The following is a 24,826-nucleotide window of genomic DNA, read 5'->3' as shown; positions in this document are numbered from 1 at the left end:
ATGATTCAAATAAAGCTCCTGGGTCCCTTGCAAAGACTCTTTTTCACCCTTGTCTGTGGTCCACTCAGTATAATTTTCCTTGAGTGTGAGAAGGGCATCCAACATAAAAAAAAAAAAAGTATTCAACATGTTTAGATAAATAAGGTTCCTCTTTTATCCTTATTTGACCTTGTGTAGGTTTAACAGAAGGATCAGACACCAGAGAACCTTTCATGTGCAGAGGTGACACTGTGCTGGTTATGGAGATGAGCTGTTCACAGACAGAGTGAGACCTCTGTGTCTTTGCTACATCAAAGATCTTTGGTCTCTATACAGATAAATGAGCCCCTCTCCCTCCCCATGGGCAGAGTAGCGCAGACGTGATAAACCGCGTGGATTTGGGACAAAAGAGGAGGTACAATGTTCCATACCCTAAATGCACCAGTCAGCCCTTAGCACCTCTCAAGGGCACAAAGTAACCCACTGTTTCCCTGTGTCTCACGTTGGTGAAAGCCCAAACACGAGCGAGCTACTATTCTTAAAGAAGTCATATAGTGCTTGTGTTTGCTGTATAGTTATAATCTATAACACCCGTGGATCATTATGTTATAATTTGCAAATGTTAAATTACAATATTCATTTAAAACGACTGAATTAAAGAAACAAGTCCGCTGACTTCAGTGTTAGAAAAATGCGAGCCCAATGGGAGCTAATGTGTTATATGTACAGTTGAAACCAGAAGTTTACATACACTATATAAAATTTTTCGTCACTGTCTGACATGAAATCAGACTGATCTTTGCCAGTTTTAGATCAGTTAGGATTACCAAAAATGATTTCAATTTGCTAAATGCCAGAATAAAGCAAGGAGGATTTTTTTAGACAATTGAAGCTTCCAAAGACATGACATCATCATCCCAAATTGTTTAAATGTATTGTAATCTTACTGTATGTAAACTTCTGACTTTGAAGAAGTCATGAAATATTGCCTAAAATAATCCTTCTCTCATTATTTTGGTATTTAACAAACAGAAATAATTCCGCTAATCCTAATTGGCCTAGAAAAGGAAAAGTTTAGTCTGAGTTCATGTCAGACAGTGAGAAAAAAAATGCATGTCTTTTTATATAGTGTATGTAAACTTCTGGTTTCAACTGTATGTTTTGTATGGGGGCGTGCTATGTATGTGCTGGACAGAGTGTGTTATATGTATGTTTTATAGGGTCTATGTGCTGGGCAGAGTGTGTTATATGCATGTTTTCTATAAAGTGGTGTGGTGTATGTGCTGAACAAAGTTGTTAGTGGCAACTGACACCTCTGATGTGCTGACCCTCCATTTTGTGTAATTTCTCGGCCCCTGGACTTAGCACAAACCCTTCCCCTGTCTCCATTAGTGAGGCGGGCTAGTGATGCATGGGCTGGGCGTGCATGAGACAAGGAGCGTGCATGTATGTTTATGCATGTGGAGGGTCAGTGCAGTGGGAATACTGGAATAGGGACAAAACTTTTATTTTTATCTTTATTTAATATTTTCAAATTAATATTTTCAGATGCTTTTTGAGAATTCGCTGTTCTATTCATTAACTTATGTATCTTCTTCCTGTGTCATTGTTGAATAAGTGATGATTTTCTATATTTGTCAAACTAAAACTTGTTCTGTAGTAGTGGTTCTGCATTAGTCCTTGGCTACTTTTGGATTTAGAAAATACTCTGCACCGTGCTGCAGTGGTGAAGATGGGGATTTGTAAGTAAATATACAGGAAAGGCACACACACTGAAAAAATGAAATGTTGACCATGTTTAAGGGTGCACTTTTCTGAAGAAGGGTACACATCACCTGTTTCTCTAGATGGAGTTATTATATTGCCTAGAATGTTGCACACTACAGCATCAAACTTATAATATAATAAACAATTTCAACAACAAAATTCACAAAAAGATCCAAACATTTTAAAACAGAGCTATTGCAAACTGGACTTTTCAGAGGTGTTAACCATGTCCTAGTCATTTCTTCTCATTGAGCCTCTGAAGTTGTATTTGGAGTGATTCATGTTTGAGTAATTGTTATTCTCCTATTTTTAAGACAACATTTTGCTGAACTACCCCTGTTTTCACCTCCACCATTACACAACCACTGTGACAAATGCTCTTCCTTCTCCAGTTTTATTTTCTTAATCAGTGCTACTCTTAGGATTAGTCTGCAAGGCCGATCTCCTAAATACATCTTATTTTAGTTCTAGTTTGTACCAGGTGATCCGGTCCAAATCCAGATCACCAGGTTTAGTTCTGGTTTAGTCCTCACATTCATATTAAGTAAACATTTAGAACAATAATCAAATCAGGTCCTGTTTTTGCAGTCTATGAGTGGGATTTTTGCTGCAGACGAAAACAAGCACAAACATAAAGTGATGTCATAATTGCAAGACGGGGTTACACAATGGCTGTAAAATGAATAGATGTAATGTGCCTTCAGAATGACTCATGTTTGGTCTAAATGGTGTTGTGTGTGGTGGAGGATATGGTAATGGCCTGCTACACACTGCAGTGTAAACAACCATGTCAGATTTGATGTCTTCACTCACATTACTGCAGTACTTCACATATTTTTCATCCACTCCTGACAATTGTGGTGGTGGTAAAGAACTCCTCTTCTTCTAGTTAATGTAGTTTGAAGGACAGAATATTAAAGAGGGGGTGTTATACAAAATACATGTTTTGGAGCTTTCCACCATGTTATAACATTGTTCCCTATAACATGCCTGAAGAGGTTTTAGATGTCATCTATGCATCTGTCCCGGGCCCCATTCGTACCCTCCTTATATTATTCTGTAAGATTATGTGCAATGCTCTGCCCACAAGCCTATGTCACCCATGCTCCGACATCACAATTCTCCATAAATGTACAAAAGCAGGATACAAAACTGTACACAGCAACTTCACAAACCTTTGATGTGCAGTAGTTTCATTAGTGGGATGCGCACTGAATGTATTGTGATAACACTCTGATGGGAGTGTGACTTAGTGCGGGGAGCAAAGGGGGGGGGACTAAGGGGGGCTAATAGAACATTTTCTAAAGAATAAAAGTTAACATGATGATCTAAATATTTTACGTGTTACAGTTAATACCCCATAGAAGTAAAATACTCCCTCTTTAAATAATACACAAAATCTAGTATTTTCAAAGGATAGACACACATATGAGCCAAATTAAATCATATCTGAAGCAGCTGCAAGAAACACAAATGTTCAAATCATTTCATATTGTCAATATAAAGCTTCCTGACACATGTATAATTCTTACTGGTTTATTTAGTCTTGTTGCTTTTGTACATTTATAAAACTTTAACTTTTTGTAGGCTTCAAGTTGATTTTGAATTGAACATTTTCTATCAGTTAATGTTTGTCCATGACGAATACTTGCTCAAACTGCATATCAACACATACAATCAAATACCTAATCCTTTGTTCTTGTTTCACAGGTATGAGATAAAGTACGACAAAGATGACTATGTTTTGAGGATAAAGAGGACCTCGATCGGGGACGAGGGTGTGTTCAGCTGTGTGGCCGAGAACCGTGTGGGGAAGCTGGAGGCATCAGCTACTCTCACTGTCAGAGGTAAGAGATGTCATATACATCGTACATATATCAAATATCAGTCAAAAGTTTGGACACACCCTCTCATTCATTGTTTTTTTTTTTCCTTTATTTTTACTACTTTCTACATTTTATATACATACACAAGATATCAAATATATGAAGCAAGACATATGGAATTATGTAGTAAAGAAAAAACGTTAAATAACTCTACTAAACTCTACGAAATAATCTTTACTACATAATTCCATATATCTTGTAATATATGAGTGAGTATGGGTGCACTTCCGGTTCTATCAACTCTGGCTCCAATTTACTTTACATTGAAAAAACTGTTGCCCCTCTCTTTGTAACTGCTGCTGTCTTAAAATGTTTGTATTTATCCGCTCTACATGATCCTGGTGTTTTAATTTCACTATTTTGTCCATTAATCAAGATATGAGCATTTAAAACAGACAAATCAGGTGCCTTCTTTCCTGCTAACGTTAGCAACAGGTTTGATTGACAGAGTGGTTAAGCGTCCGCTCACTGCTAAACCAGTGGTGCGGGTGGGAAGGGAAGATACCGTCAACAGCCTGGCTCCAGATTGGCTCTTTGGTTGCTATGATACTCAGGGTCAGATTTCCTAATGTGGGACTCGGCTCCAAATTGGCCCCTGTAACTGCTAATGTCGATGAGCTTCATTTGACTGGAGCTGAATGCCATGGGTGACATCACAATTCCTTAATTCATGCCTTTATACAGTCTATGGATATAATTTAGTGTTTTGGTTCAAGACTATTAAAAGATTATCCAATCAGACAGCAAAATAAGCCTCACACGACTCCCATTTGGGTTGCCAGTTTCATTGCTGACATCCAGTTGGTTTAAACGTAAAAGGACTCATAATAATCTGTGCTAGTGCAGCCTCTGCAGCTCAGTGAGTGAATTCTGGAGGTTCTTTCACATGAGGCCCGCCCATATGCTGGGAATGAGACACGTTTGTATGTGTCTCTATCTGCAGGTTATGGCTCTGAACACACAGTCTCAGTTGGGAGTGTAGTACTTTTCTAAAAAAAATAATAAGAGTGCAGGATACATACAGTTCCTTTAATATTAAAATATTTTTTTGCACATTACTGTTTTGTTCCATGGATCACATAAAAAGTTCATTTAATTGGCACCAACTTGACCCATACTAATGTAGATGGTTATGTCTATGAATCTAATCTGTCTGCAGGCCATTTATTTATTTATTTACAATCACAAATCCATGTTCCCCATTGGTCCACAGAAGCCCCACCCCTCCCCCCTTCTGTATGCGCTCAGTCAGCAAAGCCATTTCACAGCCTACTGGTGCAGACAGCCAACAGCACACCTGCGCTCACAGGGTTAATAAAAACATTTAAAACATCATTTCACTTCTTTTCAACACGGTTATCCCCATTAAACCGGAGTATTTGTGGTCTCTGTGGAGCGGTGACATGGTGCACGGGCCATGGGAGAGCATTGGACTTGTTTTTTACAGTAGGATTGGGGACATGGGTTTGTGAGAGTGCAACAAAGTCAAAGTCTGTTTGAATGTAATGGAAGTCACATTGGGCAAATAGACATAATATAAAAAAGTCCATTGAACAAAGCTTCCATAATGACTGCCCTAAATCATCTAAATAAAATAAAAATAAAATATTGGGTTTTTTGATTACATTCACATCTTGTAGGGAGCAAACCAGGATTTTCTTTCACATAATGCAACATTCTAGACTCCTCATAGTTTAACCTGAGCTAGAGACAGGTGAGAATTCTTAGGTGGAGTTTGCTGTTTAATTGTCAGATTGCAGATGTGTTGACTTGTTTTATGATTAATATCTCTGTAATTACTGGGCCTATCCACATGAAACAAAAACTTTACATAGGACTTATTAGATAAAATTATGTGTGTTAGGCCTTTTCCCTCCATTGGTAATTACAGTGTAGTGAATCCTAATAAGTTTTTAACAATAGTAATAGTTGAAATGTCATAACATTGCCTAGCTTGCTAACAGCACAGCAATGCCACTTGCAAGTCTGTGACTGATAAAACACTCATAATAAAATATAATAAAACAACAGTGGCTCAGTTGGTAGAGTGTTTGCCCACTGATCTGAAGGTTGGCGGTTCAAATTCTGTTCTCGAAATGAACATCATTGACCCACAGTTTGGTGGTGCGATTTCAGCTCCCACAGATGAAAGCTGTCATTGTGTTCTTGGGCAAGACACTTAATCCACCTCATCCCCAGTGTCTGTGTACACTGGTGTATGAATGTGAGTGTAAATGGGTGAGTGGTTCCTTGATGTAAAGCTCTTTGAGCCTTGAAGGTAGAAAAGTGCTGTATAAAATGTGACCGTTTACCATAATTTGAGTGTTGCATATGAACTGTATGTTGATTTTGTGGAAACACTGTCCCAGACTTGGGTCTCCACTTTCCCTTCAAGGTCGGACACCACAGGTGAACGGAACAACATTTTACATTTAGAGATATAAATTTGAAACTTACATAAATGTAAGAACAAAATAAAAAGTTTTTCATAATTTAAAATGTTCATATATTTCTGTATGCTTTGTCAAAATATTATTTGTGAGTGTTACTGTAAGAGCTGCTCCTTATGCCCCTATGGGAGAAATACATTTTGAGAAAATGGTCTTTACAGTTATACTGTCCCATATAACTCTATGGAGGCAGGTTGATTAAACTAAATATTAAAACATGTTGCATGTTCAGAGTGGACAGTTTTCTTGTTTCCACGTGAAAGCCTGTATGTTTAAAGACCAAACTGATGAAAAAAAACAGTTTTGCCTGTAGAGTCTCTCCTTACGCATTTCTCTAACTCCTTCCCATTCACTCTGCTTCTCTTTTGTTCATGTGAATCTTAATTTGATTTTTTTGTTTTTTATGTTGTGTCTGTCCATCACCCGTCTGTCCATGTGTCCAGCTCGGCCCGTGGGTAAGTACCATCCACTGCTGGCTCATATGCATGCTCTCCATCCCTCTGTCTCTCTTTCCAACCCTCCGTCAACTCTCCAACTTTCCTTCTCTCGCTCCATCCTTCCCTCTCTCTCACTATCCCTTCCTCTGTCTTGATCCTTCCTTCTCTCCCTTCACTCCTCTTGCCTCTCTCTCTTTTCCATCCCTCCTTCTCTTTCCTCCTGTACCATCTCTCTACCCCTTCCCTCTCTTCTGTCCCACCCCTCCCATTTCTTTTGCTCCCCCCCTCCCTCTGTTTTTCTCTCTCCCTCTCCTTTCTTTCTTTCCCTCAGTCTTTCACATATGTCTACCCTATCCCCCTTTCTCCTCTCTATCTCCTCCCTCTATCTTCTCTCCTCACTTTTCCCTTTCTCCCCTCAACCACCCTACTGTCTTCCCTTCTTTTCCATCCCCCCTTTTCTCTTCACTCCCTCTCTTCTCTTCTTTACATCATCATGCTTGTTATGCCTGTGCCCATACTAGCCCAGCTGGTTTGTCCCTTTATATACATCCTTATGCATATTGCCTTATGTTATATGTATTGTATTGTGTTGTATTGAAAATGAAAGTCTCTAGTCTGTTATTTGAACCAAAACAATGATGTACAGAAAGACATCCCAGAATAATCTTGCACGTTTGCTTTGGCTGGCAACAGAAATGAAAAAATAAAAAATAAAATAAAAATTGCATTATTTTTTTTGTTTTTCAAGAAACAATATTCCATAGCAACATCCATGTGCATATGAATCACAAGTCCATTTAAAGGCGCAATGTGGATTTTTTAACTGAAGGGTTAATCACCTGCTTGGATCTATGAAGATGTTTATTATTTTCACAAAAGTTATTTTAATGTTTGAACTCAAATTATTTCTGTATGGCTGGAAATGTATTTTAATTTTGATAGCTACAGGCCAATAGAATCTAGTGAAGAGGAGGAGATGCAGAGGCTGCGGAGGCTGGCGGTCTACTCTTGCTAAAATTTGCAATGGTGACTTATTCTTGATTATTAAACATTGGACATTATGTCAATTTGTTTATGGTGCTGTGGTTCAAGATGATTTTCAAATCAGAAAGCTGAATGAATCTCACATGACTCTCTCATTTGGGTTGCTAGTTTCAATGCTTAAATCTGGTTGGGTTAAACAACTAATCCTCTCTCTGATCTGAATGGTCACTACCTAAACCCCAACACCTGCAGCCAGCCAGCTAGTGCAGTGGCTACATGCAATTCTTTTTAAATATCTGATAAATCACATTTTATGTGATTTTTGTATCAATATTTATTTGAATTACTTTCCAGTTTTAGTATCAATTAGTATCTGGGTATGAATTCTTGAAGGTGATTGGTTGAGAGGCCAAAGTAGTAAGCTGTGATAGGTTGGCAGTGAAAGATGTCAAAAGAAAAAAACACAGAGTAAATACATTCTTCCCACTTGACTCGAACATGTAACAGACAAAAACGACATCCAAAACTTCTATTGCAAAAAAAAAAAATAAAAAAAATACTCAAAAGATGTTATTTTAGCATAACCATTTTGACAGTAGGGCTGCACTTGCCAAAACACAGTCGCCACAGTTACAATCATCAGCCATGTCAGATTTGGGGAAGAAATTACCTATACTGCCCAACACTGCCGGAGAAGGCACTAATAGCAGAAGACTAGTGAATAAAATCTGATTGATGGAGATTTAAGAACGCGGAGGAGCAGAGAGGAGCTGTCCATTTGCACCTCACACTCTGCTCACTCTAATGGCCCAGCTCCTCCTATGAATGATGCATGAGGAATGTGTGCTGAGGATGTGATGTCATGCACAGAACAGGAGAAGAGAGCACCTGTCAAACAGGACCAAAACAAGCTGCTCTGCCAGACATGTGAAAGACCAGAGATGAGGAGGGGTGTGGAGAGAGGAGAGATGAGGAGAGAGGAGGAGAAATGAGTAGAGATGAAGAGAGAGGAGGAAAGATGATGAGAGAGGAGGAGAGATGAGGAAAGATGCTGAGAGAGGAGCAATGAGGAGAGAAGAAAAGATGAGGAGAGAGGTGGAGAGAAGAAGAGAGATGAGGTGAAAGGAGGAGAGATGAGAGATGAGAAGGGATCAGGAGAGAAGATGAGAGATCAGGAGAGATGAAGAGAGATGAGGAGAGAGGAGGAGCCATAAGTAGAGATGAAGATAGAGATAAGAGGTGTTGCTAGAAATACCATTCTAACTGACCTGTAACTTGGTTTGGTGTCATGAAGATAGTAAAATGTAATGTCATACTGTGAAATTATTACTATGGAGGATGTAAAACAGTTCATCAGAAAACGTCATGTAGTGCTTGTTTAACGCATGCTAAATCTGTAACAGGCTTGGAATTTGAACCTACAACCTCACCAAAACTTTAGTCACTTATTGCTTATTACTCAAAATGGTCTTTTTAGAGCTTTCTACCATGTGATAGCATTGTTCCCTCATCAAAAACATGCCTGAGGTTTTAGGTGTCATCCGTGTATGTTTCAGCAATTTAGCAATCTCTCCCAGCCCCTATTTAAACCCTCCTTATGGTTAGCAGTACGATCCTGTACAAGGCTCCACCCACAAGCCTACATCACCCATCCTCTCACACAATAATTCTCCATAAATATACAAAAGCATGATACAAAACTATACATAGCAACTTGATAAACCTGATGTGATGTGCAGTAGTTTCATTAGGGGGATGCACAGATTGTGATATGATAGCACTCTGAAGGGGGAGTGACTTAGCATAGAGAGCAAAGGGAGGAGGACTATAGCAATTTCAAAAGAATAAATGGTAACATGGTGATCTAAATAGTTATGTGTTAGCAGTTAATGCCCCATAGAAGTAAAATACCCCCTCTTTAATACTCCATAGAAGTAATATCCCCGCTACATAGCTCTAGGGATAGGATTTCCAATTCCAAGATACACTGACAAAATATTACATAATTTAATTTTTCCATCCTCACATATATAAATAGAAATCGAATATCTTGGCTGGTCTTTCTATAAATCGTCATCACATAAGAAGCACTACAGAAACCCTTATGATAGAACTATAGCAGTGCACTCTCTCTCTATCCTTGTGCCAAGGCTGATTTAAGAGCCCATCTCCCACTCCAATGCTGTGGGACAAAACCAGAGCTCCACAAGGCCGTAAATCTGGAGCCATCTGCCCCTCTCCCCACTGTGGATCTTTGTCAAACACACACCTCCATCACGGCCAGACTCGGGATTACGAGCAGGCACAGAGCCAAAATGGCCGACACGCCACTTCACACTAGTGTTGTCACGATACTAATATTTCAGGCTCAATACTAAGAAATAAACCTGATGCTTAATACAGATTCCAATACCACTATGATAATAAAAAGCTCTTTATTTAAACAATAGATTTCCATTTGCAACATTAAAGAGGGGGTTATTTTACTTCTGTGGGTTATTAAAGAGGGGAATTTTACTTTTGTGGGGTATTAACTGTAACATAGCATAATTAGATCACCATGTTACCTTTATTGTTTTGAAAATGCTAAAATTGGCCAAAACAACATATTAACATGTTTTATAAGTTCACTTTCTTTTCTGACTCTCCCTCTTGCTAATGAAACTACCGTATCAGGTTTGTAAAGTTGATGTGTACAATTTTGTGTCATGCAGTGTCCCATGGATGTATACTAGTCAATGTGGTCTTATTTTTTTTTTCTGATACATTTTTTTTTTTCTGATAAAGCTATTCACAGAGAAGTCCGTGTGCACTAAACAACCAGATTCAAGTCATATTCGCCCCTAAACCTGTCAGACCTGTCCTGTCCCAGTTTACAGCAGCTCAAAGAACTGAATATGTGTGAATGGGGCTACAAGACATTTAGAGGGGTATAGTAATTTAGCAATAGCACTAACATTATAATTGCTAATGCATATAACGACACTTTTGGAAGATATAGATGAGCAACGTCTGATTTATGTTAAAGGTGCTGCCTTACAAACGTGAAAACCAGTTCATTTTAAACAGTTTGCAGTGGTCCAAAGTTATTTCTCATTTACCTTTTGCATTCTGAACAGCCTAACAACTCTGAGAAAGCAGTGCAGATTTTTACAGTGATGTTAAAGCTAACAACAACTAGCATGCTTACCATGCATTTCCTGCTTCTCACAAAAGAAAACACTTGTAATTAGAAGCAGACAGTACACAGTGGACTTATGTTGACCTCAAGAGCTGCTTATGTAATATATCTATTTGTACCTAGGCACATTTTACTGAAATCCATGGGAAACTGGACCTTTAAACATTTGATTTTCAGACATGAAGAACTGTTAAGACATGAAGAACTCAAGTTATTTGCGCTCCATAGCACAAAAAAAACCATTCCTAAGCTACTTTTTACTTTCACTTTAACGTAGTAAACCAAAATACTGTGCTAATCAGTGGTGCAGGGACTGTAGTTTGTCATCACAGCTGATATAAAAAGAGTGATTACATGTCCCCACACATGTCTAATATTTTCCTGGCTGTTTCTTACCTCATGCAGTTGAACACCTCTCCAATCTGCATTTAATGTAAATCAGACGGTGCTGTTACATGCAGCAGGTATTCAAATACTTGCAGACTTCTCCAGTTGTGTTATTGGGGTCTTTGAGATTCGATTCATGGCTCCACAATCATAGCTCCCGGATTTACATGCATTTCGATAAATTGTTTTTAATTGGACTAGGACAGTGATCTGGTTTTCTTGGCGTGCATGTAAACGTAGCGAGTGCCATGACGTCCAGACGATGGATTACAAACAGGAGCAGAGCCAAAATGGACGCCGTCCCTCCCAGCTGCCTCGTCTGGGCTGAGACTAGTGAAGGAGCCAGTAATGACAACAATGTGACAATTGATAAAAAGTGTGTTCAGTTTGGTTTATCTTTTATTTCATCCAAGAATGTGTCATGATGTTTTTCTCTAGGTTCTCATCATTGCAGCTCCAGTACACACCAGCTTTAGTTCTGTTGGGTCTGTCCTTGTTCACACACACCATCTAGTTTGCCAGACGCAGCTCTGCAGCTCACATATTCAAACAGCTTATGGCCTATGTGATTCAAGTTCTTTTTTATCCAAGTACTTCTACTTTCACCTTTTTGTTTTTTGGCCTAGACTCTTAAAGAAGACATGTTGTGCTTTGTCTGCTCTATAGTTATAATTTTTGGATCATTATGTTATAATTTGGGCATTTAAAATCATAATATTAATCTAAAACGGCTTATTAACAAAACAGGTCCAGTGATTTCTGCGGTGGAAAATTGTGGTGCCCGATGGGACTTGACGTTGCCGTAAACATCATCACAACAAAGCGCCACATGCTGCCAGTACCCCCTATGAAGAGCTGCACATCACACTAGAGAGCATCAGAATTTTTTTTTTTTTTTCATTTGTCAAATGAATAGTCAAAATGACTATGCAACACTGCCAAATCCTATGAGTATCACTGATTAAGAAAATAAAATTGGAAAAAGGAGGAACGTCACAGTGGGTGCGTACCAGTGGCGGTGAAGACAGGGGTTTATTGGTAAAATGGCATCTTGAAAATAAGTGATTGCTCAAACATGCACATATCGCTTGGAGAGGGTAGATGAGATGGAAACTAGAACACTATTAAAAACTCATTTAGCAGAATAGATCTGATTTTAAAATAGCTTGATAAAAGGTCCAAATAACTGACTGTGTTCTGAAAATGTTTGGAAGTTTTATAAATTGCATACTGTAAAAGAAAATGTAATTCTTTCAATAATTTACAGACACAAACATGACATTTTTGTCGCCTCAGATGAGCAGAGTGTAGGGCTGTGCTCATTGTTTCTGCAAAAATCTGCAACACTTTTCAGTCCGTTGTGATATTTTTTCCTCATAAGCAACCATATTTGTTTTGGATGGACCATGCGTGTCCCTGATTGGCTAATACACCTGTCAATCATCCGAACATGGGGAGATTCACCGGTGACCAAATTCACATCTTTGTAAAGTGCTGAAGAAATGTGTGTTCTGGATCCCAGGCAGATGCATTAGACCTGTTACTCCGAGTGTGTAGTACACATGTAGAGGTACAATCCGATGAAAGTGCTAAGTGTATTTTGCTAGATTCTCCTTTGCACTGTGTCAGCTGTGGTCTGTATTAGCTGCATGTTTGCTCCATATCTGATCTAACATGGCGTCGGTCAATAGTACTGCCAGACTGCATTGATAGGCATAGAGTAAACAAGGAGAGGTCAAAGGCCAGAGAGTGAACCAGCAGAGGTGAAAGGTCAGACATGGTCTAATTTGGACTTTTATAGCTTGTGATAATGGTTTTGGATGTCGGGAAATGTGTCCATGAGGATGAATACATTAAAACCTAACTTGTATTTACTGCCCATTTACCTGAGTAAAATGTCTTGCCTCAGTACAGACATACTGTATAAGCAGCTCTTGAGGTCATCTAATTATTAAGCGTTTTATTGTATGAGTATCAGGAAGTGTGCAATTAGCATGCGACTTGTTGTTAGCATTACTTTGACACCAAACCACTCAACTCTGGGCTCTCAAGAGTTGTGAAAAATGCTTATAAATTCACCATGGTGAATAATTAGGATATTTAAAATGCATAAAGGAAGTGGGGAATAATTTTGGACTTCTCCAAAGTGTTTATAATGAATTACGGTAGTTCAGTGCAATAACTTGAAAAATTTCACAAAAATTTAAATCACTCTCTTGTATGGAATGTGTATGTGGGCGGGGCATGTGTCAGTTTTTGCAAATGTCACTGTCATTCATCCGGCCCCTCCCACCTGGATGAATGTCTACCTGGTTACCATGGTGACAGTCCCTCTGGTGTCCTGAATGTCCAGAGCCAGTTCAGACGGCGACACCTTGACAACATGTCATTTCTCAAAAAAAGTGTCTCTTCAAATCTACTACTTGAATCCAATAGTTTGAGTTGTGTCCACAGACGAGAATAAGGGATTCTAGAACATGAAAATAATAATCATTGTGACACCCAAGAGATTTACAATTATTTTCAAAATCAAGTTTCAGTTTGCAGCACAGATTTTAAACCTGTCCATAAGCTTTAATATTTGAGAGAAAAGTGAATTGTGAACTGCTGAATTAATACAAGAATCCCATGCATTTCAGAACATGTTGGTTGAGGTCTGAACTACAGAGTTAACAGCTTTTACACAGAATAAGACTCCATGGACACACAAAGAGGGCATCTGGCACACAGGGATATTTCAGAACATGTTCATGAGTAGAGAGGTTTTAGCTACAACCAGCAGGTTAGCAGTTTTTACACAATATAGTAGAGATATCTGTAGAGATAACATATTTAGATATAGCTCTAACTTTCTGTTGGTTAAATTAATTCTTATGTTCGGCCCTAAGAGGCAACTATGTTGCAATTTTGGGCTTTACAAAAATACATTAAATTGAACTGAACATAATAAAAACTTTGCCCAAATAAGCAAATTTCTGCAGCTAAGGTACTCCTGACCAAGACTAAACCAAGATCCAGAGACACTGAAGGATGGGTCAAATGCAGAAGATTAACTTGCTTAAGGAGACGTATACAAACTCTTTTTGATTTTAGATGTTATATCTCTTAAATCATCAGTAGATGCAATTTTTAGCTACAATAATTCAGTTTCTTTCAGTTAATGTTAATTACTATGACAATGTCCCTAATTTGCCATCATTCTGAAACCTATGGACAGACAATTCTGACTTTTTCTCTTCTGTGGACAAACTTAAAACTAGAGGATTCTGGGAGTTTACACTTTGAAGACATGTTTTTGAGGAATGAGAGTTGTCCATATGTTGGGCTGCATGGAGGCTCTGTCTAGTGCCCCCTGGTGTTACCTTGTGGTACTGCTGCCTATGTCTGCCTTTATGCCTGGTTCTTTCGTCTTTTCACTGGTCTAACCCTTCTGTTACCCCCTCCTCTCCCCTTCTCCCCCTCAATTCAATTCAATTCAATTCATTTATTTTTGTAACGCCCAAAATCACAACAACAGTTGTCTCGAAGGGCGTACAGTTGTCTCGAAGGGCGTGACTCTGCCCCTTGTTGGTCTAACCGTGTGCCCCTCTCCCTCTCTAGCTGCCCCCCAGTTCGTGGTCCGTCCCCGTGATCAGATCATTGCTCAGGGACGTACAGCCACTTTTCCCTGTGAGACCAAAGGGAACCCCCAGCCCGCCGTCTTCTGGCAGAAGGAGGGTAGCCAGGTAAGACATCTTATTTTACTGGAATGTTTGTGTATCTTAAAGGGCTCATGTTACACTATGTTTAATTTATGTTATAATGTTGTTTCATCATCACAAACATGCCTGGAGTTGTGTTCTGTTTCATTCACACATGTTTAACACACAAACTCTTCATATTCCTCTCTTAAACTGAAAACATTCTGTTCCACCTTGTGATGTCATGTGGTAATACAGGAAGTGCTCCACTGTGTTTTTAAACTCCATACACCTTCACTAGAATCATTTGGATAATTTCACCCCCAGAATTAGCAATCTCTACTGAACAAAAGGTAAAAGGTAGCTGTTACTACTTGATGGCATCACAAGATGGAACAGAGCATTTTGGAGTGTTGGAGATTTAGATAATAATAATAATCATAATAAAGGATTACTCAAATGTGTCAAATGTGTCAAATGTGTGAATGAGACAAAACACAGCTCCAGGTATCTTTTTTGAGCCGATAACATGGTTTAAAGCCCCTTTAAAACAGACATATTTAGCTTTTTTCCTTGTACTTCATAATAAACTATGGCATGATTATTTAACATTCTGTTCATTGTAAACACCAATATCGATTTAGCAAAGCTTAAAAAAGAAACAGATTCGGTGACCTCTTCTGAGAAAAATGAGAAAACCTAACTCTTTGTTGTGACCTTTCCCCATATCAAACAGCAGAGTTTCATTCACTTGGTTTTATTGTTGAAAACTGGCTACACAACTTTTAAAATCATTTTATATATGGCAATGAGTCTATTTCTTTATTATTATTATTTTTTTCAGTAAACAAATAATACAAGTTAGGAAGTGGGTGGAGATGGTGGTAGATAAAAACAGACATGTTCTTTCTTTTTGCATTCAATTTTCAAATGTCTCAACAGCTCTGTATAAAATGTATTTATATGGGACTACTTGATAGACTGCGTGAATATCTCACATGTTTGATACGTGCATTTTTAATACAAAATCTCAGGATTGCCTACTGCTAAAAACTGGATGCACCCACATGACAATTCTCTATAAATATACAGAAACAGGATACAAACCTGATTCGATGTTCAGTAGTTTCATCATTACAACACACTTGTTGTGTTGTGATAGTGCTCTGAAGGAAGAGGGACTCAGAGGATGAGGGGACTCAGAGCATAGTGATCTAAATATGTAATGTGTAATCAATTAATACCATATAGAAGTGTAATATCCCCTCTTGAATATCCCATAAAATTGCAATACCCCCTCTTTCAATACTGCTGATTAGCCTCCACCAAATAATCTGTACAATTAAGTCTATGGGGAAAAAATGAATGGAATTTTTACCACATTTGAACTCCACTGAAAAACCTTTACTCTTCACATCACCCATTAATTTCTCCATGCACCTGCCCCCACAGCCGCACCCGCCTACCTGAACCTGTCTGAACCTGTCCCCCATCAAGATACGCTTCGACCCAGATCACCTCGCACATGTCGCCCGCGGACGCAAAAAACGCAGGATCCAACAGCTGTCGCAACACTTAGCTTAGCGCGTGACCTTTAGCATGCTAGTGGTGAGTCAGGAGGAATGCAGTGTTTAGATGGGGAGATGATAGCTGCTAAATGCCACTTATTGTTACTGCACATGAAAAGGTTTGGAGCAGGCTGCGACAGGTTTTATTTTCCTGTAAACAGATTGTGCAATGTCAGAGCGCTATTAAAAGTGAGCTAATGTTCCAATCGTGGTTTTGTGTTAGCTAGGTCAAGGCGAGGCGAACAGCAAAACTATGGGCTGTGAGTGGTACTGCAATTAACTCAGCTGGAATAACTTGCAAAGATTCCTATAGAGAGAAAATGCAAAATCCATGATACAGAACTATTTTAGTTTTCTCAGTCTTTGAATGTGGGTCAAATGCAGAGGTACAGTGAGTTATACCACTCAAACATCCTAATTATTCACCACAATTAGTTTATAAGCACTTTCAGAGACTAGAGCGCAATTAAACCATCACAGTAAAACAAAGATTAGCATACTAACAACGCACTTCCTGTTTCATCTTGTTGAAATCAAATTTGACTTTATAATCGGTTGTTGAAAACAAGACCAGACAAGATTTTGTTATATTTAAAATGTTTTTTAAGCTCCATGAGTAGCTGTTTCAATTCAATTCATTTTATTTTTGTAACGCCCAAAATCACAACAACGGTTGTCTCGAAGGGCGTTCATGTTTTGGTTGATGGGGGAAACCGGAGTACCCGGAGGAAACCCATCCAGACATGGGGAGAAACATGCAAAACTCCACACAGAAAGGCCTGGGCGACCCAAGGATCGAACCAAACCTTCTTGCTGTGAGGCATGAGTGTTGCCACTCAGCCACCGTGCTGCCTACACACAAAAACAAACAGGAAAATCAAACAACAGGAAAAATCTCAATTTCAAATCTCTATGCATCTGACTGACAGCACCTGTTGACTGTTAACCTGTTGATCTGGTCTGAATTATTACATGAATAATTAAAATATTGTGCTTTCAGTTATGACAACATATTCCAAAAAATATACTATCTGCAAAAGACATTTGGCAAAAAAATAAAAAATTGAATAAAACATTTCATCTCATTTTACTGGCCAAAGCACAAGACAATAATTTAAGCTATTATTGAATAAAGCCCAGACACATTTGATGATCTGTATATCGTCACAGCGATTTGTCCTTGGTCTTAATAGCACCGTCTCCTCCGACTTTAAAAGCTGCATTGGTTTCATTTGTTTGAGTGAAAACATATTACCGTAATTAAACTCCGTAATTAAACCTCGGAATGGGTCCTTTTTGTCTGCGGCACTCTGGGATAATGGACATCTCCTTCGCCTGATACGTGTCGCCTGATATGTTTCGGCTAATTAGAAAAACAACATAATGCGCTACATTAAAGTCGTTAGCACTAATCAAGCGGGGGCTAATGTATCTGCTCCCCGCGGGAACATTTGAGGGACAAAGTGAACAAAGACGAGAGGAATCAGACCGAACATGTCTCTGTATGGAGCTATGTGATTCATGTGTGTGCTAGCATACGTGAGCAGACCACTGCTGATAGATTGTGTTAGGTATTGTGTTACTATAGCTGCGCTATACTGAACAATTTAGCGGCATGCAATATGGCTGTTAAGAAATATTATTGCAATATTTTAATATATTTTTTGAAAAAAAATGCTTGCTTGAATTATACTAATACTACTACTACTACTACTACTACTACTACTACTACTACTACTACTACTACTACTACTAATAATAATAATAATAATAATAATAATAATAATAATAATAAATAAATAAATAAAAATCTTATTGGGCCCATTTTACGTTATTTTCTGATCTAAGTTATAATGCCATTTCCTCATCGCAAACATACCTGGAGTTTCATTTTGTTTCATTCACACATGTTAACACACAAATCCTGCATATTTAGGCTGAGTTCTTCTCTCAACCTGAAAACACTCTGTTTCACTTTGTGATGCCATGCGATAATACAGGAAGTTCACCACTGTGTTTTTAACTCCATACACCTTAACTAGAATCATCTGGATAATTTCAGCCCTCGATTTGCCAATCTCTACTGAACTAAAAGTAAAAGGAAATGTTAAGAAAACCACCACTACATGACATCAGAAGGTCAAACATAGCATTTTGAGATTTGGAGATGTAGACAGACTAATAATAAAGGGCTACTCAAATATGTGTGAATGAAACAAAACACAACTACAGGTATGTTTTTGAGGAGGTAACAGCGTTATAACATGGCTTAAAGCTCACATCTATTTATCTTGTATGCAATTCTGTCTCTCTCTGGCATTATGAATTAGAGTAATGGTGCTCTATATAACGTTTTTGGTGCAGGATGTTTTACAGTATGGATTTAAACCTGTAGTAAATCGATATGGCTGTTTCCATTGCTCAAACGTAGACCAAACATGTCTCATAGGCCACTGCTGATAGATTCTGCTGCTTTTTACTAAAGACATAATATAACAGTGTGTAGTGGTTAATAAACAGAAGCAGCATGTCCACTATACTGGATATCTGCAGGGTTCAGAGTGGTGAAAAATAGGAATTCAAAACTAAATATATCTTTTGAATGGATAAACTTCCTTGAAATGGCGTGGAAAACCATGAGGACATTAAAATTTGGGATTGGAATAGATCTGAATTATGACTTCTTTAAACAATTGAGACTTTTTAAAAAAAAAAAATCATGTATTTCTCTATTTCTCCATCCATCACGTGCAATTGTGTCTCTCCCCTGGCATTATGAATTGGCACTATACACTATAACTGGTTATAATGTATACTGTTCCACAATATTACTTTAAATTTGCATTAATATGGCTATTCTCATTGCTCCAAAGTACCTCTAAAAACAGACGTTCTAGTCAAAATAAAACCATGTATATTATTGTCAAATCAAATAATCATCATTTTATTATTATCTCAACCCTATATGGTATTATTGCTTTTATTTGTAGAAATAAAAATGCTAGGTGGCATCCCCACCAAATTTCAACCATATCCTGCACCCTCCATGTTCTCAGCTAACCTATCTTCTGACCTCTCTTCCACAGAACCTACTTTTCCCAAACCAGCCTCCTCAGCCCCACAGCCGTTTCTCGGTATCACCCGGAGGAGACCTCACCATCTCCAATGTCCAGCGCTCCGACACAGGATACTACATCTGCCAGGCCCTCACTGTGGCTGGGTCAATCCTGGCCAAAGCTCAGCTAGAGGTCACGGACGGTGAGGAGGGCCTGGTCACTCTCTCTACAGGCCTATTCAGTCTGTTTGCAACAACTACAGTAGTGTCAATAATATTTTGTGTTAATAGACAAATAGTCACAGACAATTTGCACTGATGGTAGTAATTGTGGTAATTGCTGTGTTAGCACTGATAATAGTAGTAGTAGTAGTAAATCTCATATTACCTGTTGCACCCATAGACTGTATAAAGAAGTAGACAAACTTGAACATGACATAACCCAGAGCATTCGGCTCCAGTCAGATGAAGCTCATCGAGGCTAGCAGTTATAGGGACGAATTTGGAGCTGAGTTCCATATTTGGAAATCTGACCGCTACTATCATAGGAACCAAAGAGCCTATTCGGAGCCAGGCTGTTGGAGGTAATGCCCCTTCCTGCCCGCATCGCTGGTTTAGCAGGGAGTGGGTGCTTAGCAACGCTGTAAATCAAACCTGCAAGCCTGTTGCTAACTCTAGTGGGTGCGACCTCGTGGAAAGAAGGCACCTGATTTGTCTTCTATGTTCATATTTTGAGTTACAGACACAATAGCAAAATAAATAATATGAACATTTTAAGACCAAAATGATGAGCCTGACAGCAGCAGTTACAGAGAGAGGGGTGACATCGCGCCCATGCTCACTTCCGATTTGGAACTATCTAGCAGGTTAACTATGTCTATTTATTTACACAGTCTATGGTTACATCCAATTATCATTACAAACTTGGAATAATTAGCTTCTTAAAATGTAATAGTTATGCAATGGCAGTAATAGTAGTGAGAAATGTAGTTGTAGTAGTTGTAGTAGTAGCAGTAGAAGCTAAAAACTAACACCACATTGAATTAAAAATAGCAGATTAACATTAATTATACATTTTTCAACATCATCCATTGGAGTAAAGTATAAGTGCTGTCCTCAAAATTCAATAACAGGAGTTTTGGTGTTAATATTCAAACATACTTTAAGTATTTGGTTTTTGTTTAGTCCGTGTTTGTGGTTAGCTTTGATGCCCAGTCTGTCAGGTCTGTCGATGGAGGGAGTGCAGGGGCCAGCCGGAGATCAGGGTCACACCTGCTTCAGCCTGGGTAATTCTGTTTGAAGCAACTACAGTATTATGAATAGTGACAAGATAAATTAGGGATTTCTAGATTTGGTGCTTAGACTCGACAGTCAATACCCATTCTGATACCACAATGATAATAATACTAATAAAAACAATTAAAAACACTCTTTAAACACTTTCTCTTTAGATAAAATAATGTGATTTTCAACATTAAATGGTAGTACTTACTTTTATATTCCCATGTGGCCTTTTATCTGAAACATGGGCTTGGACCCTTGGTGGTCCAGGTAGGTTCCATAGTGGTCCATTGGCATATACTAGTCTATGTGTTCTTATACTTGTTCTGATACAGCTCAAGATCATTCTAAAGATATTCAAGAGGTTCAAAGGTTAATTTCTGTCCTTTGAATGTGTCTTTTTTAGCATCGATACCTGCTCAAGTAAGTGTCGAGTTCAAGTTATGAGTTTCGATACTAGTTTTAGGATCTGTAGCACTAGTAGTGGTAGCTGATTTTCAATACTTTAGGCAACCCAACACTAATGGTATAGTGGCATTCCAACAAGTGAATCTGAGACCCAAAAATTCTCATGCAAGTCATAACTTTGAAGCCTTCACAAGTTTTGCATGTCCTTGGTACTACTCCCGTCTCCATACTACGTCCTTCAAACCTCCAACATTTTACAAAACCGATTCTCCCCTCTTTAGAGTTTTAAATCACATCATTCCTTTTACAAGCTCTCACACTGAACGCCCACACTCCCTAATTCCATTTCTGCTCTCACAAGTGCCAGAACCTCAAGCTCCGCTCTGTCCCTGACCTCCAAGTGCTGGCTGTTTTTTCTCGACACACAATTTAATTAAAATTTCCTACATTTTCTGGCATGGTGGCTGGAATAAAGCAGCAGTTGCCCTTGTATTTTTTATATATATTTTTATTCACAATGGAGAGAATGTCCGTACAGAAGGAGGAGGAAGGAGTGATTGAATGGAGCAGTGACAGGAGATGAAACATGGGCTTGTGCTGGTGGTGGAGATTTAGGGCTAATGGGGGGAGGGTGAGGTATAGGTAGGGGTATAGTAGTAGTAGTAGTAGTAGTAGTAGTAGTAGTAGTAGTAGTAGTAGTAGTAGTAGTAGTAGTAGTAGTAGTAGTAGTAAAGTGATTATAGAAGTACACTTGGACAAACTTGAACCTGGCGTGTTGTAAAGGAGGATAGATGTTGCTGTAGTATTGGTAGTAGTAGTAGCCAAGTAGCAGTGGTAGTAGCTGAAACATTTATTGCAGCCTTTTTCTTATTAAATGTAATGGTTGTGCAATGGTAGTAATCATTAAAGTAGTTAGTTACAAATCTAATGAGTAGTAGTAAAAATATTAATAGTAGTACAGTTGTAGTGGCAAAAATAGCACAGTGAAGGAAATCTGAGCACTAAAATAATCATAGTGAATAATGATTATAGTAGTTGCAGTAGTTGCAGTAGTAGTATTAGTAGTAGCAGCAGTAGCAGCAGCAGTAGTAGTAGTACTAGCAGCAGAGCATCAGTTTGGTGAAGGTGAAGGAATTTTTAAAACACAGAGAATTTTTCCTTTTTTTTTTTTTTTTTACTACCACATAATGAGATCACAAGGTTGAACCAAGCCTGAATGAGAGATGGCATATTATAGGACATTCATTGCAGAAAATATAAAAAATCTTTCAACTTGATGAAATAGAGGAAAGTACTGTCCTCAGAATGCAGTAACAGGTGTTTGGTGTTACTATACAAACATAGTTTAAGTATTTGGTTTATGTTTAGTCCTTGTTGCTGTTTAGCTATAATGCCCTGTCTGTCAGGTCTGACGATGGAGGGAGTGCAGGGGCCAGCCGGAGATCAGGGTCACACCTGCTGCAGCCTGGATGATTTACTGCCCCCGGGCCCCTCGCGCCAGTCTGGGGTTCAAGGACACATAGAATCAGAAATACTTTATCTTCTCCACAGTCAAGGCCACTGACCACTACCACCCCACCACAACCAGCCCCCCCCCCAACACATCACCCCCCCCCCCCCCCCACTTCCCTCCTTCCTGTCAGTCTGAGCTGCCACCACAAGAAGACAGATGCAGGGCTGACACCTGACTGGGCGACAGGTGCGTCGGAGGAGAAGCACTTGGTCTGAGGGACCGAAATGTTGTATGAATAAACAGTGACTCAAGAGTGAGTTCGTATGCAGGAGTTTTCTTAACCTTTCAGAGGATACAAATACAGGAAAATAGGCTCTGTCCACCACAGCGCCTGGCAACCTCACTGTTAGCGGCACTGCTTCCTGTCCAGTTTTATCTCTATGAGGGTATTTGTAGAGTCACGCTAAAATGAATAAATATTTAAAGACGAGGCAGTGGACAGGGAGCTGCAGGTGGATGTCACTAACAACATGTTAAAACACTACACAAATAAAATGAATGAAACTTCACCAGAGGACACTTCTGTATTGAGACATGTTAGTGTCTCAATACAGTGCTAATGCTAATTCTGACACATAGTTAAAACAATACCACAAACTGAATTCTACATTCTACTATTCTCCATTTAAAATCATTGGATAGTCTTTATTTGAATTTTTTAAAATTAAATAAATAAAATAAATAAAAGTGACTGTTAACTTTGAGACACAGTGAGATAGCTAGCAGCACCTACTGTATTGAAACGATATATTTTTTGTAGATTTCAATGTGATTTTTGCCTCAGACTTGATTTTGTTAATGAGCAATATACATACAGATTTTATATAATGATATAACTGATTGATTAAAGTGTTGGACCTGGTTAGAATCACACCAATGCTGATGTCAAAGTACGCGTGGCACCATTCAACTTATTCTACTGTGTTATAACGTTCAACTATAAATGCCCCATTTTTGCTCTGTGTTTTATAATGGCAGAGCCTGTAGGCCTGTATATCAGAGGTGACTTACACGCACACACACGCATGCACACACACACCCCCACACACACATATGACATAAGCATTGCAGAGTGGCCCCGTGTCTCCAGGTGCTTTTCATTAGACTTATGGATTAATGGAGCTGAAGCTTTAGGGGCTAATTAGCAGCTAGCTCTCTCTCACCTCAGGCTGATATGTGCTCTCTTCCACGCTGGCCACACTCAACCACTAAAGCCTGAAATGATTGTGAAAAATGTAGATTCACTTTGTAACAAGTAGGGTGAGTGTAATTAGATCTGCCTTTTTGGGCAGTTCACACTTCACATTTTTAGAACATTGAAATATCATCTGTTAAACTGCTAAGGAAGATATTTGCAAGACTTTTTTGGACAAACTTGAAACAGACATGTTGTAATGTAGTAGTAGTGGTAGTAGTAGTAGCAGCAATAGTACTAGTAGTGGTAGTAGTAGTAGTAGAAGTTGCAGTAGTTGCTGTAGTATTTGCAGTAGTTGTTGTCATAATAGTTGTAGTAGTTAGTAGTAGTATTGTTGTTGTAATAATAGCCTAGTAGTAGTAGTAGTAGTAGAAGTAGTAGAAGTAGTAGTAGTAATAGGAGGAGTAGTAGAAGGAGTAGTAGTAGTAGTAATAAGTAGTTGTAGTAGTAGTAGTAGTATTAGAAGTAGTATTACTAGTAGTAGTCGTCGTAGTAGTAGTAGTAGTAGTAGAAGTAGTAGTAGTAGTCGTAGTAGTAGTAGTAGGAGTAGTAGAAGTAGTAGTAGTAGTAGGAGGAGGAGTAGTAGAAGTAGTAGTAGTAATAAGTAGTAGTAGTAGAAGTAGTAGTAGTAGTAGTAGTAGTAGGAGTAGTATAAGTAGTAGTAGTAGTAATAAGTAGTAGTAGTAGAAGTAGTAATAGTAGTAGTAGTCGTAGTAGTAGTAGTTGTAGTATTAGTAGTAGTAGTCATAGTAGTAGTAGTAGTAGTCATAGTATTAGTAGTAGTAAAAGTAGTATTAGTAGTAGTAGTTGTAGTAGTAGTAGTAGTAGTAGTAGTAGTAGTAGAAGTAGTAGTAGTAGTAGTCGTAGTAGTAGTAGTAGTAGTAGTAGGAGGAGGAGGAGGAGGAGTACAGTGATTATAGAAGTACACTTAGACAAACTTGAACCGGGCGTGTTGCACAGGTAGATGTTGCTGTAGTACTGGTAGTAGTAGTAGTCTAGTAGCAGTCGTAGAAGTTGGTTAGTAGTAGTTGAAACATTTATAACATTTATTGCAG

The 24,826-nt window shown here is 38.6% G+C and overlaps 1 protein-coding gene across 1 annotated transcript in view; it reads left to right on the top strand.

Moving 5' to 3' along the window:
• robo2 (roundabout, axon guidance receptor, homolog 2 (Drosophila)) overlaps positions 1-24,826 on the top strand; it is a 368,275-nt gene that overhangs the window by 256,460 nt on the left and 86,989 nt on the right. The window contains exons 6-9 of the mRNA XM_055226050.1: positions 3,457-3,593; positions 6,526-6,537; positions 14,672-14,796; positions 19,406-19,577. Coding sequence (XP_055082025.1) covers positions 3,457-3,593; positions 6,526-6,537; positions 14,672-14,796; positions 19,406-19,577 — 446 coding nt within the window. The remainder of the gene's footprint in view (positions 1-3,456; positions 3,594-6,525; positions 6,538-14,671; positions 14,797-19,405; positions 19,578-24,826) is intronic.

Source organism: Periophthalmus magnuspinnatus, chromosome 13, assembly GCF_009829125.3.
Source record: "Periophthalmus magnuspinnatus isolate fPerMag1 chromosome 13, fPerMag1.2.pri, whole genome shotgun sequence".
NCBI lineage: Eukaryota > Metazoa > Chordata > Actinopteri > Gobiiformes > Gobiidae > Periophthalmus > Periophthalmus magnuspinnatus.
This window is presented reverse-complemented; position numbering and strand designations above follow the sequence as displayed.